The following is a 17,310-nucleotide window of genomic DNA, read 5'->3' as shown; positions in this document are numbered from 1 at the left end:
TCAAATACAGACAATAACCCAGTTGTTCCTCTCCAAAGCCAAGTAGCATTACCACAATATGCTGTAATCCTGATTTACTGGAGGAAATAAAATTTTACTGAATGGAATTTGTATGCTCAGCATACTCAATTAGAAATATTTCAAGTAAAAGTGTATTTTTATAAATTTTTAAATTACATTTAAGTGTTTTGGGGCAGGTGAGGCAAAGTGTAAGTTTGCAATTCAAACAAAAAAATGAGTCAAGACAGGTTTAATACTTAAGAGACCATCAGAGTGTAATAGCTTTAGTGCAGTGCAAATAAAAGGCAGTCATCCTTTACACATATTCACATGCTTAAGGAATAATGGTCTGGACCTTCCACTGACTGGTGCGTTGTCCAAATTTATTGGTCACCTGCCTATTAAAATCAGAATAACAAGTCAAAGGTTGTGAATTGCTGCTGAGTTAGGACCTAGCGAGCCCTGTCCATGGAATAGCTTTGATTGAATATCTTGGACAGTCACAAATCAGTCCATGTAAATAATTAAAACTAAAAAAAAAATTAAACATACTGAAAATTTAAAAAGTTGAAATGAAACACTTAAAAGTATTATGAAACAATTAAATATTTTTGAACCAACTCCATGAACTAAATAAAGAAAATGAGCTTATATTTGCTGCCCACCGCAGTGCTCTCAAAAGAATGGACAGCTGTATTGTGTCTGGTCAAACCCAAGCTAACTTCACAGCCCACAGAAATACAGAATTCCTGTAATCTTATGCATGAAAGTCCACACAGTTCTGAGTAAAACTCCTTTATGGAGATTTTAGGCTCGCTAATTTATTATGACTTTGCCAGCTCGACTAAGATGCAGGCATGCTTGGCTGCAGTGGCCACTCTGGGCCCAATCAAAGTTGTAGTTGTTCATCCTTTACCTCTTATTTGCTATTGCAAGACACTGCTGGTTATCAAGAACATCAAGTACTGCAAGTCTACCCTATCAGTGAGTTGCTCGGTAGCCACGGAGCTGGACTTGGTGCAGACCGTGTTGACGCCTGCTACAGGAAGGTGTGCAAACATAGAACATAGAAAACCTACAGCACAGTACAGCCCTTCAGCCCACAAAGTTGTGCCGAGCATGTCCCTACCTTAGAAATGACTAGGCTTACCTATAGCCCTCTATTTTACTAAGCTCCATGTACCTATCTGTCTCTTAAAAGACCCTATCGTATCCGCCTCCACCACCGTTGCTGACAGCCCATTCCACGTACTCACCACTCTCTGAGTAAAAAACTTACCCCTGACAACTCCTCTGTACCTACTCCCCAGCACCTTAAACCTGTGTCCTCTTGTGGCAACCATTTCAGCCCTGGGAAAAGATCCTCTGACTATCCACACGATCAATGCCTCTCATCACCTTATACACCACTATCAGGTCACCTCTCCTCTGTCGCTCCAAGGAGAAAAGGCCGAGTTCACTCAACCTATTCTCATAAGGCATGCTCCCCAATCCAGGCAACATCCTTGTAAATCTCCTCTGCACTCTTTCTATGGTTTTCACATCCTTCCTGTAATGAGATGACCAGAACTGAGCACAATACTCCAAGTGGGGTCTGACCAGGGTCCCATACAGCTGCAACATTACCTCTCGGCTCCTAAATACAATTCCATGATTGATGAAGGCCAATACACCGTACGCTTTCTTAACCACAGAGTCAACCTGCGCAGCTGCTTTGAGCGTCCTATGGACTTGGACCCCAAGATCCCTCTGATTGTCCACACTGCCAACAGTCTTACCATTAATACTATACTCTGCCATCATATTTGACCTACCAAAATGAACCACTTCACACTTAGCTGGGTTGAACTCCATCTGCCACTTCTCAGCCCAGTTTTGCATCCTAACGACATCCTGCTATAACCTCTGACAGCCCTCCACACTATCCACAACACCTCCAACCTTTGTGTCATCAGCAAACTTACTAACCCATCCTTCCACTTTCTCATCCAGGTCATTTATAAAAATCACGAAGAGTAAGGGTCCCAGAACAGATCCCTGAGGCACACCACTGGTCACCGACCTCCATGCAGAATATGACCCATCTACAACCACTCTTTGCCTTCTGTGGGCAAGCTAGTTCTGGATCCACAAAGCAATGTCCCCTTGGATCCCATGCCTCCTTACTTTCTCAATAAGCCTTGCATGGGGTATCTTATCAAATGCCTTGCTAAAATCCATATACACTACATCTACTGCTCTTCCTTCATCAATGTGTTTAGTCTCATCCTCAAAAAACTCAATCAGGCTCGTAAGGCACAACCTGCCTTTGACAAAGCCATGCTGACTATCCCTAATCATGTTATACCTCTCCAAATGTCCATAAATCCTGCCTCTCAGGATCTTCTCCATCAACTTACCAACCACTGAGGTAAGACTCACTGGTCTATAATTTCCTGGGCTATCTCTACTCCCTTTCTTGAATAAAGGAACAACATTCGCAACCCTCCAATCCTCCCGAACCTCTCCTGTCCCCATCGATAATGCAGAGATCATCGCCAGAGGCTCAACAATCTTTTCCCTCGCCTCCCACAGTAGCCTGGGGTACATCTCATTCCATCCTGGCAACTTATCCAACTTGATGCTTTCCAAAAGCTCCAGCACATCCTCTTTTTTAGTATCTACATGCTCAAGCTTTTCAGTCTGCTGAAAGTCATCACTACAATCACCAAGATCCTGGTGGTGCGAGTGACTGCCTTGGACTTTTTTTTTAAAATTGTGATTGCAGGACCCTGTTGGACATTGGTAATGTAGAATACTGCAAACACAAAATAATCTGCAGACTGGTGTGGGCTTGTTCTTGCTGCCAAAATTCGGGCACCATCAATCTACAGGATATGACACTCAGGGATTTTTTTGTGTGACTGTATGTCTACTGCTATCTTATATGTGCTATATGTGCCTTGGACTGTGTATGACTGTTGGTACTGTATCTGGCACCTTGACCCTGGAGAAACACTGTTTGGTTTGGCTGTATTCATGAGTATTCATGTATGGTTGAAAGACAATTAAATTTGAACCTACCTGCAATATGAAGTGCTTATGATCTGCATCCTCCAATGATAAATCTCTGTTGTCCGAATGAGCTTTCATTCTTCTAAGAAATTCATTTTGTCGGCTAATATCTGTGGCCAGAATGAGAGATCCTAACTGTTGTTCAATGTCTTGTCTGTAACAAAAATAGATGTGATCGTCTCAAAATTGAGGACACTATGATTGTTGATTGTGTGTGTGATGAGGAGGTGCCTTAGAAAGCCAGTGCTTCCCTACAAAGAAGTGCAATTGGACGGATAGCTCCGGTGACTTCAGTTAATTACATTTTTACCATAGGTGCACTTGACCAACAATGTATTGAGAGTTCCTCTGTCTTTACTGATAATTGTCCATTCTCATATAACTTGCCATTGAACCAAAACAAATGCTATATTTGTATCCTACTATCTTGTTTCCAGTGTGGCCTCTATGTCACATTTTACCATCATGAATTCAAACAGCAATAGAATATTTGGTTCACTCTCTGCATATGAATTAAATGTAACTTAAACATTAGACAATGTTTTAGTAGAGACTGTCAAATTATTACAGATAAGCTTAACTCACATTGTTTCTGCAGGCAGGTGAGCCAGCAGCCCTGATTCTCGGAGCATTCCCACAGTAGATCTCCAGTGGTGATTCTCCAGTACAGAGATGTTCTTTAAAGAGAGCAATTAAAAGAAATGAAATCCATTCTTTATTTCCATGAAAGCCTGCTGAGTGATACAAGGTCTATAAGATCAGTTATAGATCTTAAGAGGGAGAGTAGGAGAGACCACTACATTCTTCTTCAGCCAACAAGTGGGCATATGAAAAGAAACAATGCTGGCAATAACTTTGTTCTAATATACATTATAGCTTAAAAAAGATTCATCTTCCTTCACGTGGCCCAAATGATAGTGGCAATTAATTACGCAACAAGCTATTTCAGGAATGAAATATGATGATTTTAAAGGGCAAGTTAATATTTGTTATATTTTAAGCGCAGCACTTGTTCCATGGTAAAGTTAAAGGATGTTGAGTACTGAGGATAGGCTACTTGCAGTGTGACAACTACTGATGGCCTCTGACCACGTGTGACACACATTTCTTTTGTGTCATCTCTGATCCATTAAAGTAGCCCTTCTGCCTTTCAAAAGTGTAGAATTACATCTGGGCTTGGTACTACATAAGTCCCCATATGGACTATTTCTACTCTTGTCTCTTAAGACTGCTTTGCCGTGCAGTAGGCCATGAAAGTAAATCATTCCCCTTCTATTTAGCCTCAGTAACTTACAATTAGCTTATAGCTTCAGTCAGTCATTTCAGCAATGCTGTCTGTATACCAGAATGGGATTGAGTGGGATTCCTAGGCACCTGTAATTTTTGATGCAATTTTTCTCTTTGTTGCCAAAATATGAATGCTGAACTGTAATGCTGAAGTGACCACCTTATGCCAGCAAGGTCTCAAAGCCACCCAAGTGGAAGGAGATATCCCTCTAACTCACTGGTCTAAATCCTTATTCTAATATGTTTTATTGTGATATCCTGCTGATAACAAGTCACCAATCTGAAAATTACTAATTTATTTCAATTCCTTTTTTTCTGAACTTTAACCAATTTTCTTTGTCAATGTATTATTCCAATTCCACATCCTTATTTCTGAAGTAATCTTTCATGTAGGAACTTAATAAATGAATGTTACTCACCGAGCAAATAATGTAAACACTACCTTTCATGAACTGGCACGTGCCAGTTCATATTTATTTCTCTTCAACTTAAATGTTTGTATACTTATCAATCATAAAGTCTTTAAATCATTAATAATCTAACCATGATCACTACAATATTAAACAATCACAACAGTAAAAACTGCTGATACAGTAATTTAAGCATTAAGAAAGAATATCTCACACTTGTGCTATTATTGACAATTATCATTTGTAACCACTACAGTTTAACTGGCCAAAATATAATAGGTTTTAATTTTCACCTGATATAGACTGGCTAAATGATGCTTGGTTTTAATTAAAAAAGGCTGGTTGACTCCTGGATGATCAACATCGTGGGCTGCAGCTGCCATCAAGCCAAGCATGATATCAAGTGGTGTCAAAAACCGGGCAAGCTTTAATGCATGTAAAATACAAAGGAAAATTATAATATACAGTATTTGTAATCCTTTTAATGCTGATAAGTGTCATGTTATAAAAGATACAAGAATAAAATCACACTTACACATAGACACAAGAGATTCTGCAGACGCTGGAAATCTAATACGACACACAAATGGCTGGAAGAACTCAGCAAGTCTACAACATCTATGGAGGGGAATAAATAGTCAACAGTTTGGGCCTAGATCCTTTGTCAGGATCAGAGGGTCTCAGCCCGAAATGTTGACTGTTTATTCCCCTTTGTGGATGCTGCCTGATCTGCAGCTTTTCGTGTATTAGTCTTACACATAGAGGAATTTGTGGTTTCTGCTGGGCTGAGAGGATGGCACAGCAAACTTGGGTAAAATGCTGCTTTTCAATGACTATGTAGTGATTATATAATATCTCTCAATGCTATATTCTCTTCTGTACCATCACATTAAAATCCATTGATAATGGTAACATTCAGAACCCTAGCAGATTTTGCTAATGCAGAAACATGTTCTTAGTTAATTGTGTGGTTAACCACAGATTTGGTTGAAAGATGGTGCACAATAGGGAGGGAGTTAGGCTAGGAGTTGGTAGACTTCTTCATTTAAATTCATTTTTTAACAGGCTGCAGCCAACGATTAAAAGAAATCACTGTCTTTATATCAGAGGATTTTTTTTAGGAAAATGAAATTCAAATAGCAAACTGTGAGGAAATCACATCAATTTGTTACTGACTGTCTCAATTTGTAATAAAAAATATTGAAAAAAATCATTAGTTCCTCAGCTAAGCATATGGTTTATGCACCAGTGTTTCAGATTTACCCATCCGAGACCCCTACCTGTATCTATTCCCACAAATGCAAAATGCATCTGTTACATATATCTAGGGACATTAATTCTCAAACAGAAAGTGATGAAAGTGTGTAGAGATCTATACTTTGTTAGGTGAAAAACATCTGTCAGATCTAATGACAGGGCAGTGCAACTGGCGGAGCTGACACCTAACGACTGCAGGAACCCCGCCTCAATCCTGAACTTCAGTGTTATCTGTGTGGAGCTTGTACATTCCCCCTACGGCCCGTGGGTTTCCTCTGGGTACTTCAGTTTCCCTCCACATCTCAAAGATGTCGGTAGGTTAATCAGCCGCTGTAAAATTAACCTAATGTGTTTGGGAGTGGTAGAATCTGGGGTAATTAATGGGAATGGGATTAGTGAAGGATTCGTATAAATTGATGGACGGCACAGGCTCAGTGGGCTAAAGGGCCTGTTTCCGTGCTACATGACTAACACCCAGAACCTATCTACTCTCTTTTCAGGTGCTGACGGACGGTGTGTAGTAATTTGATTTTATTTCTGATTTTTAGCTTTTGCGGTTTATCTGTCACCTGATACTGTCCTTGAATTTACCTAATTTAAAGATAAAATTGTTTGATGGAAAAGGGTAATTAAAGTGTGAAGAGTTCTTTTGAACTGTTTTATGAAAAAGATGAAAGACAAGCTTTAGTTCAGAAATTTAATCAATAAACACTTGTATAACTTAATCTTTCTGGGCTTGATTTTTTTCAGATACCATAGGATACCTCGAATGAGTATAGATTCAACACAATATGAATATGTTAGCCTAATGAGTCCTTATTATGTGTCTGTCTCTCCCCAGTTGCCCAAGTGATCTAATCCTGTGATTATGCGCAATTTAAGTTATTTAGACTGTAAACCAAAGTACATGAGAGCATGCAATCTTAACCAGCAACCACATCCAGGCACATTTAAATGAAGCCACATGATTGTGGGAAATTCTGGATAGAAGTTTCAGCTATTAAGCTGATCATTAACTTATTTATATTCTTAGCTGGAGTGACTCTGGGCCTGAAGAAGGGTTTCGACTTGAAATATCAACAATTCAAAGATGCTGCTCAACCTACTGAGTTCTTCCATCACATTGTCTGTTGTTCCTTTTAGTTCTACACTTCCCTACCCTGGGAAAAAGACAATCTATCCAATCTATGCCTCTCATAATTTTATAAACCTTTATGTATTGTATTTATTTGCACAGTATTTCTTTTGTACGTTGGTTGTCCGTCTTTGTCTGTTTATATGTAGTTTTCATAAATTCTATTGAATTTTTCCCGATTGATGTCTACAAGAAAATGAATCTCATAGTATATGGCAACATATACTGTATGTACTCCGAAAATAAATTTTCTTTGAATTTTGAAGCTAGCCTCGTATCTTCCAGTGAGAATAAACATAGCCTCTTCAGTCTTTCCTCAGAACTACAACCCTCCATTCCAGGCAACATCTTAATGAATTTGTCTTACATTCTTTTTTATTGCTACATTCTTCCTGCTGTGTGGGAACAGGGAATGTAAACAAGTGATTTTCATCATTTGCTTTGATACAAATCGGTTATAATCAAGTAAAAATTAACATGAACTAACATGTCATTATAGGTGCATATCTTAATATCTTATTCTAACAATCAAAGTAAATATTATAAGTAAAATATCTTGAAAATGTAAGTTAATTTTAGCAGTGTGTTCAAATTGTACTGAATTTATTATAATGGTTTCCTTTGCTTTACATTTCATGAGATAAAACTTCCAATGCTGAAGTCAGTAAAATTACATCATTTTACAATGAAGTACTTGGACAGCATTTTAAGATGGGCAAACTAAGTTTTATTACATAAATTCTCATGAAATATTTTTCATTTTGGATTTCAGTCACTAACTGTCCTTTGACACATAAAAGGGCACAAAAACAGTTCACTTCAGTTTGAGAAACCCATCAGCTGAGCTATACTGTTAATACAAACCACAACTGTAGGGAAAATGAAGCCAATTTAGTCATTCCTTAAATGTTAAGTTTGCATGGTGAGTATCAGCAGGATACTTAGTGCTAGCAATTTTAAGGCTTAAGTTAATCCTCCCCCTTTACCAATGTCTGCAAATATAGTGCACTTCTCATAGAGGAAAGACCTGGCAGGTTGTCCCCATGCTACTTAACACTGATGAGAAAATTACTTTGTTTCCAAGCTTGTGTTACATTGCAATTTTTTTGGCAAAAAATATTGATTACAAACAAAAGAAGTTTTAGAGAATATTTATTTATACCTTTGGTTCTTTCAGGTAGCAATGCATTGCCTGAGTCACATCAGCAGCATGGACTGCATTGTGATAAGGATTCTGGCTGTGGTAATCCTCTTGAATCATAACTGATAGAAGAAAAATAAACATGTACATATTTGTCACAAAGCTACCAAGAAAAATTTGAAGCAACTGCACAACTTTCACAAGTGTTTGTTTGCAACAGGTTTAACTGAATATATGTCATACGCATAACGCATATTATTTCATAAGAAATGTAAACTCACTTAAACTGAGGGTGAACTTTCTCCAGTCTCCTGCCAACTGCTCATGCTACGACTAATTTCATTGAAAGACAGCTAAAAGTACAGGAGAAGACTCCCCAAAATCTTGCTGTCCAAGACAGAAAGTGGCCCACCATATGTACTCATCTGAGGTAATGCAACTGAGGACAATGATTCAATTCAGTGGATTCCAGTTAACTGGGGCATTTCGGGACAGCACATTTTGGCCCAATTAAGCAACTAAAATAGTTAAATAGTTAAGGTGTAAAGAAAAAGACAAACGACCATTTAACTGAGTAAGAAATTAGGTATTTAAAAGAAATACTGAACAAATCAGAACACTACCGATAGTACTACAACAATATAAAACTGGGTCTTAGTTTCTAATAGTTATCAACGAAGGAATTCATCCAGTGTGCATGGGCATTTTCTTCTGATTAACTGTAACATTCAAGATGATTGCTGATACCATCAAATTCTTCATATTTCCTAATTTATTGAAGTAGTCCTATAATTTCATTTTCATTCCTGGCGATTTCCAGTATCTCTGAGCCTGAATGCTTGAAACCACAATGAGCAAAACAGCTCTGAATTGTCTTGCTGCTTATTTCTCGCCATCTATCAGTGACAAATAAAAAACACTGCTTTTTGAACCCAAACACTCACAAACACTGGAGATCCTCCACAAGTGTGTGTTTTTGTAGTATTTGCAGTTGTAAAAATGCAGAAATAACATTTGTCAATTTATTTTACACTCTATTCTGTCTATAAGAACACTGAGAGACCAAAGTCTTGTTGTGAGCTTCAAACAGTTCATTAACGATCTTCCAGGTATGATCATTTTTTACAATTAAAAGGCATATAAACAGACAGGTAATAAACCACATGCAGACCAATGAGATTAGTTAGGTTGGTTATATTGTACAAGTTTGTCAACTTCATCCAAGGTGATCTTGTAATATTGTTTAATATGGACCACATCTGAGCTCTGATAAGAATCATCTTTTTTGTAGCACCTCCCAAAACTCAAAAGCAACATTTCCAAATAGTGCTATTTGAACTCGATAACTTATTCAGCCATTATGGAAGAGGCACTGATGTTGTATTTTAGACCCACAGAATCACTTACACTCCACTGAAACAGAGCCTTCAGCTCAACTTGTCCTCGCTAACCAAGGTGCCTACCTTAGCTCGTCCTACTTGACTACATTTGGTCTATATCCCTCTAAACCCTTCCATCCCATTCACCTGTTCAAATGTCTTTTAAATGTTGCTTCTACCACCTCATCTGGCAGCTCAGTCTGTATACCCACCACCTTTTGCATGGGAAAACCCCCTTTAAATCTCTTGCCTCTCAACTTAAACCTGTGCCCTCTAGTTTTAGACTCTCGGAAAGAGACTGTGACAATCTATCCCTGTGACAATTGTGCCCCTCATGATTTTATATACCTCTGTAAGGTATTTCCTCAGCCTCCTTAATGCCAGGAAAAAAAAGTCTTAACCTATCATGTTTCTCTTTATAACATCCATGTGAATCTTTTCTGCTCCCTCTGGCTAAATTACAGCCTTCCTGTAACTAGGCAACTACAACTGCACAAGTATAATCTAACCAGAGCTTTGTATAGCTGTAATGTGACGTTCCAGCTCTTATACTCAATGCCATTGCTGAATAAGGCATGGCATATGCCATCTTCACTACCTTGTCCATCTATTTTATCATTTTCAGGGAACCTGTATGACCAGCTCTCTCTGTTTAACAATATTCTCTGAGGCAGCATTATTCAGCCTGGCCTAGTTTAACTGCCCTAAATGTATTCACTTTCCACTCATCGGAGTTGTATTTTATCTTGTCATTTTTCTAGTTGATCAATATCCCATTATAACCTTAATCACCTTTACTGTTGTACAATACTACCAATTTCTTGATATCTTGTATCCTGGAATAAAGCATTACTTTTGTGAGATGCTATTTCTTCAAAAAATTACATTAGCAGTTATTCAGTAAAAATCTTCTTGGGCTGCCCCTTGAGATTAGTGATTTGTTTTCACTTTGGTTTTGCGGATCCTGAGCTGACTAACAGGTCCACTGGGGGAGCTACAAACTCTTCCACAGATGAGGCCAAAGGTGATACTCTCCTCTGCCACTTAAGCAGGACTTGTGTGTAATCCTGATGATGACCTCAAGATCTCAATACTAACCTAAATTTTACTTCTCCACTTGGAGTTCTCATGGGTCAGGGATTTTTGGGAGTCAGTGAGAACATTGCATTTCTTCAAGGGTTGAACACTTAATTGATTCTTTTCCTGGACTACTCTGACTCCATCTATCACACCTTCCCCAACAGCATGGAAACCATGCTACCAACACAGAGGTAATCTCAGTGATGAGATCTGTCAAATAAGACTGCATCATTACCACAACACTGTATTCAATCTTCCCCCATGACACACACTGTCTCCAATAATACTGAGTTCCAAAACTTGATAGCAAGTTCTTGGCAAAGCAGAGATGGATGATGATGAAGATCACCAATATCTTCAATGTCCCCTCACAGACTTTTAGTCAATTGAGGAAAGTAGTATTTGAAGATCAAGACCTCAGACCAGGTACGAAGCTCATTGTCTACTGTGTTGCAGTGATCCCAACAATCATGTGTTCTTCAACAATATTCATTCCAATGCAATAACATTTAGAAATATTAATACTGTGCTTTCTTGTTGGCTTACCTAAAAATCTGTGCAGTTTTACCATATCCAATTGAAAGTGCTGAATGAGACCATGAAGATTAAACAAGTGACACAACAAAGTGACGAGACTATTCCCTAAAACAAAGAAAAGCAAATTAGCAATTAACTGGCAATAACAGTATGGTGCAAGTTCAAGTTTATTGTCATTCAACTGTATACATGTATACCGCCAAATGGAAAGACATTCCTCCAGAACAAGGTACACAACCCAGTACATACAACTCACACACAAAGTAATATCACCACAAATAAATTAACAAATAATGAAATGTAGGCAGGAATAAAAGCACCAATGAGTTATGCTATTGGATATTTATATTATTCTGAAAAACAATTTCAGGTGATGTTTTGATTTTGTTGAAAGCGTAAAGAGAAGAATCTAAAATTGTCTGGAAGAAAATTAAATTGTCTGAAAAAATCATAATTTTGCAGTTTAATAACATCTCTCCTGCTCCATATAAATAACCTCTCTAAAGCAGATAACAATACCTTTCCCCCCAGTGTTGTAGCAGGCAATTCTAAATGTTTATGCTAATATAGTATGCTCGGTTAATGTTATATATAAAAAAAAGAGTAATGAACAGGCATTCTTCCTGTTCCTGAAATATAAACAGAAAATGCTGGAAACACTCAGCAGCTCAGGCAGCATCAGAGGAAAGAAAAAACAGAATTAATGTTTTAGGTTAAAGACCTTTCATTGGAACTGGCAACGGAAGACATGACATGGCTCTGTCACTAAGACTTAAAACAAACCTCCTCATTCAAAGTATGTCTATCTCATCCTATAGCTCATCTCTGAACTATACAGCTTTCCAGATCATTTATTCCATAGGGCAGTTAAGAATCAACTACAGGGTTTAGAGTAACACGTAAGTCAGAGTTCCTAAAGAAAATTAGAGAGCCAGATGTATTTTATGATATTCGAGGTAGCATTACTAATGAATAAACTCTTCTCGGGCTTCCAGCCAGGTACAGTTATTGATTTTAACCGATGTCTCAAAGGCAAACTCTGCCACAATGTTCTGCCACCGCTGATCCTTCCACATCAAGGAGGTGTATCTTTCGGTTATCTTGAGAAATTGATGATAGCAGAACTCTGATTTCACAATGGCCATAGGATTCACTTCGGCAGCGCAAAACTACTGTGCCACACCAATGGCTTTTGGGACTGCCTGGTGAAGGAAGCCATTGAAATAAAACTAGAAAAAAAGAATTTTAACAAAGTCAAAGATCTTGCTCTAAGTAAGAACTTTAACTTGAACATAAACAAGGTGATACAGCGGAAACCTGATTGGATGAGGACTAACCAATCAGGAGGGACGGACGACAGGGGTATAAATACCACCAGACTAGACATGCTCGGGCATCATTTCTGATGAAGGTGGCAGATTTTTTCTTTGAAACATTGGTCAAAATCAACATCTGTACCCGGCGGGAAGCCTGATGGGATAGCACTAGATCCTTTTTTTTAAAAACTAATATTAGTTTTCAATCATAAACCTGTTAAATTATATGCACTTCAAATTTTCAGCTACAGGTGTCCCCCCGCTTTTCGAACTTTCGCTTTACGAAACCTCGCTGTTACGAAAGACCTACATTAGTTCCCTGTTTTTGCTAACAGAAGGTGTTTTCACTGTTATGAAAAAAGGCAGCGTGCGGAAAAAGCTGCGTGCGAAAAAAGGCAGTACACGCCCCGAGCAGCCAAGCTTCTCCGCCGGAACTATATTCTAGCCTGCACTGCTTAAACACGTGCCTGTGAGCAGCCGTTAGCAAGATGAGTTCTAAGGTGTGGAAAAGCCTAAAAGAGCTCGTAAGGGTGTTTCACTTAAGCGTAAAACTAGACATAATTAAGCGTTTCGATTGTGGTGAACGAAGTAAAGACAAAGTGAGCTTGGCTTGTGGAAGTTGACGAAGATGTGTTGAAGAGGTTTTGGCATCCCATGACCAAGAACTGATAGATGAAGAGCTGATGCAATTGGAAGAGGAAAGGATAACAATCGAAACTGAATGCAGTAGTGAACGGACCAAAAGTGAAGTCGTCCAGGAACTGAAAATGAAGCAACTGTGAACAACAGGAATTCTGCAGATGCTGGAAATTCAAGCAACACACATCAAAGTTGCTGGTGAACGTTTGAGTCCTGATGAAAGGTCTCGGCCTGAAACGTCGACTGTACCTCTTCCTAGAGATGCTGCCTGGCCTGCTGCGTTCACCAGCAACTTTGATGAAGCAACCGTGTGAGATTTTCGCTGCAATTGACAACAATGATTGCAGAAAAGTACGACTTTAATTTTGAAAGGGTACGTAGGTTTAGGGCATATTTACAAGATGGTTTGAGTGCTTACAAAGAACTGTATGATAGAAAAATGCACGAGGCTAAGCAATCAAGCATACTGTTGTTTTTCAAGCCTTCCACATCAGCCACAGCACATGACGAACCTCGACCTTCGACATCGAGGCAGACAGACATAGAAGAAGATGACCTGCCTGCCCTGATGGAAACAGATGACGATGAGATGACAGCCTAGTGTCCCACCACCCCAACCCCCGGGCTGCGGACCGATACATTGCCGCGGAGAATGCAGCGGTAGCTGGGACACACCCAGCAGATATTTAAGAATTAAGCCGAAATAAACAAGCTAATTAATTAGGTGCTGCCCGGCATGTAAATGTCGGCCCAGATCAGAGGCGACGCAATCGGAAATTGCCTCCGATCTGGGCCAACGTTTACATGCCGGGCGGCACCTAATTAATTAGCTTGTTTATTTCAGCTTTTTTCTTAAAGATGTGTTGGGTGCATCCCGACTACCGCTGTAACCCTGCATGCTTTGCAGATCGGTATGGGTCGGCGGCCTGGAGGGTGGGAACCACTGCACCACCCCAACCTCTGATGACTCAGCCTAACAAACCATCATCAGTGTGCTCAGCGCTGTCTTCCCGATTCCGGTAAGTGATACTACACTGTACATACATTATTTCTACTTTATCTAGGCTGTGTATTTTTATGTGTTATTTGGTATGATTTGGCAGCTTCATAGCTTAAAGGTTACTGGAGAGAGTGCCTCTGCCAGGAGTGCATGTGCCGTGCTTCTGCCGAGAGCTCTTGCGTGAGATTTTCGCTACGGAGAACAGTGCAGCAATGATTGTAGAAAAGTATTTCTGCTTTATATAGGCTGTGTATTTATCATATCATTCCTGCTTTTACTATATGTTACTGTTATTTTAGCTTTTATGTGTTATTTGGCATGATTTGGTAGGTTATTTTTGGGTCTGTGAACGCTCAAAAATTTCCCATGTAAATAAAAGGTAATTGCTTCTTCACTTTACGACATTCCAGCTTACGACCCGTTTCATAGGAACGCTCTACCTTCGGATGGCGGGGGAAACCTGTATTGTGGTGGAATTTACACTGATGTCCCTGAATCACTTTCCAGATTTTGAGATACTGACCATTGTTGTATGGTACCTAGTGCCATAATGTTTCAGTCAGAGCTTTTTCACTATTTATTTTGGGAAACCTCAGAGGGACAGATCTGGCTTCATTTTATAGCAAGCAACCAGACCTTGGTTACAGATTCAATCAGAGCCTGCTGATATGAAGAAATACAATAGAGACATTTCTCCCATTACACCAGAAATAGGAAATGATATTATAAGAGAAACAAAAGATTCTACAGATGCTGGAAACCTTGTGCAGTGTACATGGAAAATGCTGCTAATGAAGGGTCTCGGCCCAAAACATCAGATTTTTATTTTCCTCCATCTATGCTGCCTAACTTGCTGAGTTCTTCCAGCATTTTGTGTGTGATGATATGAAAAATGTTTAGAATTATGATTAATTAGAGATAAATTAATTGCAATCATTGCAAGTAAGTCTGTAACTTCCTTTTGGACTTAAAGGCAATTCAATATGGTAGAACCCAGTCGAGGTGAGACTGCAGGCCTGTGGCCGAGAGTGAAGAAGACCCGAGGTTTGATTGTTTTATGTGCCATGCTGAGGTTCAGGCACCAGAGCAAACAGATTCAACGGAACTCAATGTTTGGGCAGAGACTTGTGCATTGTGACCAATCAGAAAGATCTGTTACAGGCCGAATCGAGGCAGTGGGGTCCAGGGCCCAGAGTGTACCAAGGCAATTAAACCTGATGTTTGGATGTTGATTTAGGTGCCAGGCCAGACTGAAAAGGCCAGGATGTCGGGGACCAAGGTGAGGGATGGGCTGGGTCAGATCGCTGCTCCATGCTAAACTATGAGACTCTAAACTATAGGCTGAGGGACTCTTTGCAGACTTCAGTTCAGAATGCTATCTGTTTGCATGAGGTGTTTTTTCCACCCCCTCTCTGCATATTGGGTGTTCAATGGTGTTTTTTATGGATTTTTTTTTGTGGACACGATGTGTTTTTTTCCTTCTGCACATTGGTTGGTATTGTTTTTATATTGGAGTTATGTTGGGTTTCTTTGTTTCATGTCTGCCTGTTAGGAGACAGATCTCAAGGTTTTGTAATGAATACATACTTCAATAATAAATGTACTTTGAACTTTGAATAAAAATGAGCTGTTATCAGTAACTGAGGGATCAAGTACAAGATTAAATATAAAGTATTTAAATTGGTAGGTATGACAAGTAAAATATTACTGGAGAGTTAAAGGGAAGTGGAATTTATTTTGATTTGCTGGTTGCAGCAGTATTAGATTAGATTAGACAAATGGAAGATTGGATATGGACAGAATAAATATGGTACAAGTTAACCAAGTGTGTTGAGAACCACTGGTCATGTGGAATATAAACATACAACTTCTACAGATGTTTTTCATTCTATTATAGACTTAAAATTGTGTTACAAATTGCAAACACAATAAATTCTGCATATGCTGGATTCAAATCAATTCTCTATATGGTTCAGTGTTAATTTAGCTCTCTGCATCTCTCTGAGCTTGTCCATTTGATATGTGGCACCTTCACTTTATAAGGATGAACATCTTGTGGCTAAAGTTGCTTCCTATAACGTGGAGACAGCACGTATAGAACATTGCAATACATCTATCCAGGGGAAAGTGCTCTTTGACAGACAAAACACACTGCTCACTTGCACATAACAGCTTACTGAGAGTTCAACTTACCATTAGTCAGACGGTCAAACAAAAAGATGTCAAAGTTCCACATTCCAACTTTTGATAACATGTGCTACAAAGAATCAAAAAAAGGGAGAAAAATTAAAAAAAAACATGCTGATATAATAGACATATGCATGTACCATCCTTAACACAGCAATAATGCTCCTATGAACCTCCAAGAACATTTTAAAAACTATTCGACACAATCACTAGGAGATCTCTGAGCACTGCTTGAAAACTCAGTCAAAAGATAAGTTTCAAGTAGCATCATAAAGAAGGAAAAAGAATTGCAATAAAATTATAGTTAAATGGAAATAATTTTCATTAGTGGTCTTACTGACTGACTCTCCCATATCCCTCCCTCTCTCACTGACAATCTCTGGGCCCAGACATCTCTTTCACCAATCAACCCCTCTTATGATTTTACCTCTCATCTTCCCACTTACCTCTTTAATCGCACCCCGTCCACAATTCTTTCTCTACCTCTAATTACACTCTATCAATGAACAACAAACAGATCATGGGAGCTGACAAAGGTGAAATTTGTAAAGCTAAGTATCTGTACCTAACTGTACAATACCTTGTGCCACATGGCCTTTAGAATGTTAATTAATATTAAAAAGTGACCAACATATCCAACAGGGAATTCGTAACTGTTTAAGCCTAAAGCATGGTGAACATGTGGAACTCAGTACTACAGAATATTGAAGTGAATATTATGGACAAATTTTGTGAGGCTGTGCAAAGACATGAGGGGAAAGGAACAAGCAGTTATGCTGATGTACACAGATGAAGAAAGTCTGAAGGAGACTTGAGCAGCGAACAAAAGCTGGCATAGATAACGGCTGGGGTCAAAGGGCCCATTTGCCTGCTGTACGGTTGACGCAA

General features: G+C 39.0%; 1 protein-coding gene across 2 annotated transcripts in view; it reads right to left on the bottom strand.

Moving 5' to 3' along the window:
- LOC134342376 (3',5'-cyclic-AMP phosphodiesterase 7B-like) overlaps positions 1-17,310 on the bottom strand; it is a 173,070-nt gene that overhangs the window by 14,024 nt on the left and 141,736 nt on the right. For both annotated transcript variants that reach the window (XM_063040432.1, XM_063040433.1), the window contains exons 5-10: positions 16,429-16,492; positions 11,290-11,385; positions 8,306-8,406; positions 5,045-5,176; positions 3,640-3,731; positions 3,064-3,208 (exon numbers count right to left, since the gene is read on the bottom strand). In XM_063040432.1, the coding sequence (XP_062896502.1) occupies positions 3,064-3,208; positions 3,640-3,731; positions 5,045-5,176; positions 8,306-8,406; positions 11,290-11,385; positions 16,429-16,492 (630 nt within the window). The remainder of the gene's footprint in view (positions 1-3,063; positions 3,209-3,639; positions 3,732-5,044; positions 5,177-8,305; positions 8,407-11,289; positions 11,386-16,428; positions 16,493-17,310) is intronic.

The sequence above is a fragment of the Mobula hypostoma genome, chromosome 2 (assembly GCF_963921235.1).
Source record: "Mobula hypostoma chromosome 2, sMobHyp1.1, whole genome shotgun sequence".
Classification (NCBI taxonomy): Eukaryota; Metazoa; Chordata; class Chondrichthyes; order Myliobatiformes; family Myliobatidae; genus Mobula; species Mobula hypostoma.
Note: the sequence above shows the minus strand (reverse complement) of the source record. Positions and strands in the feature narration are given on the sequence as shown.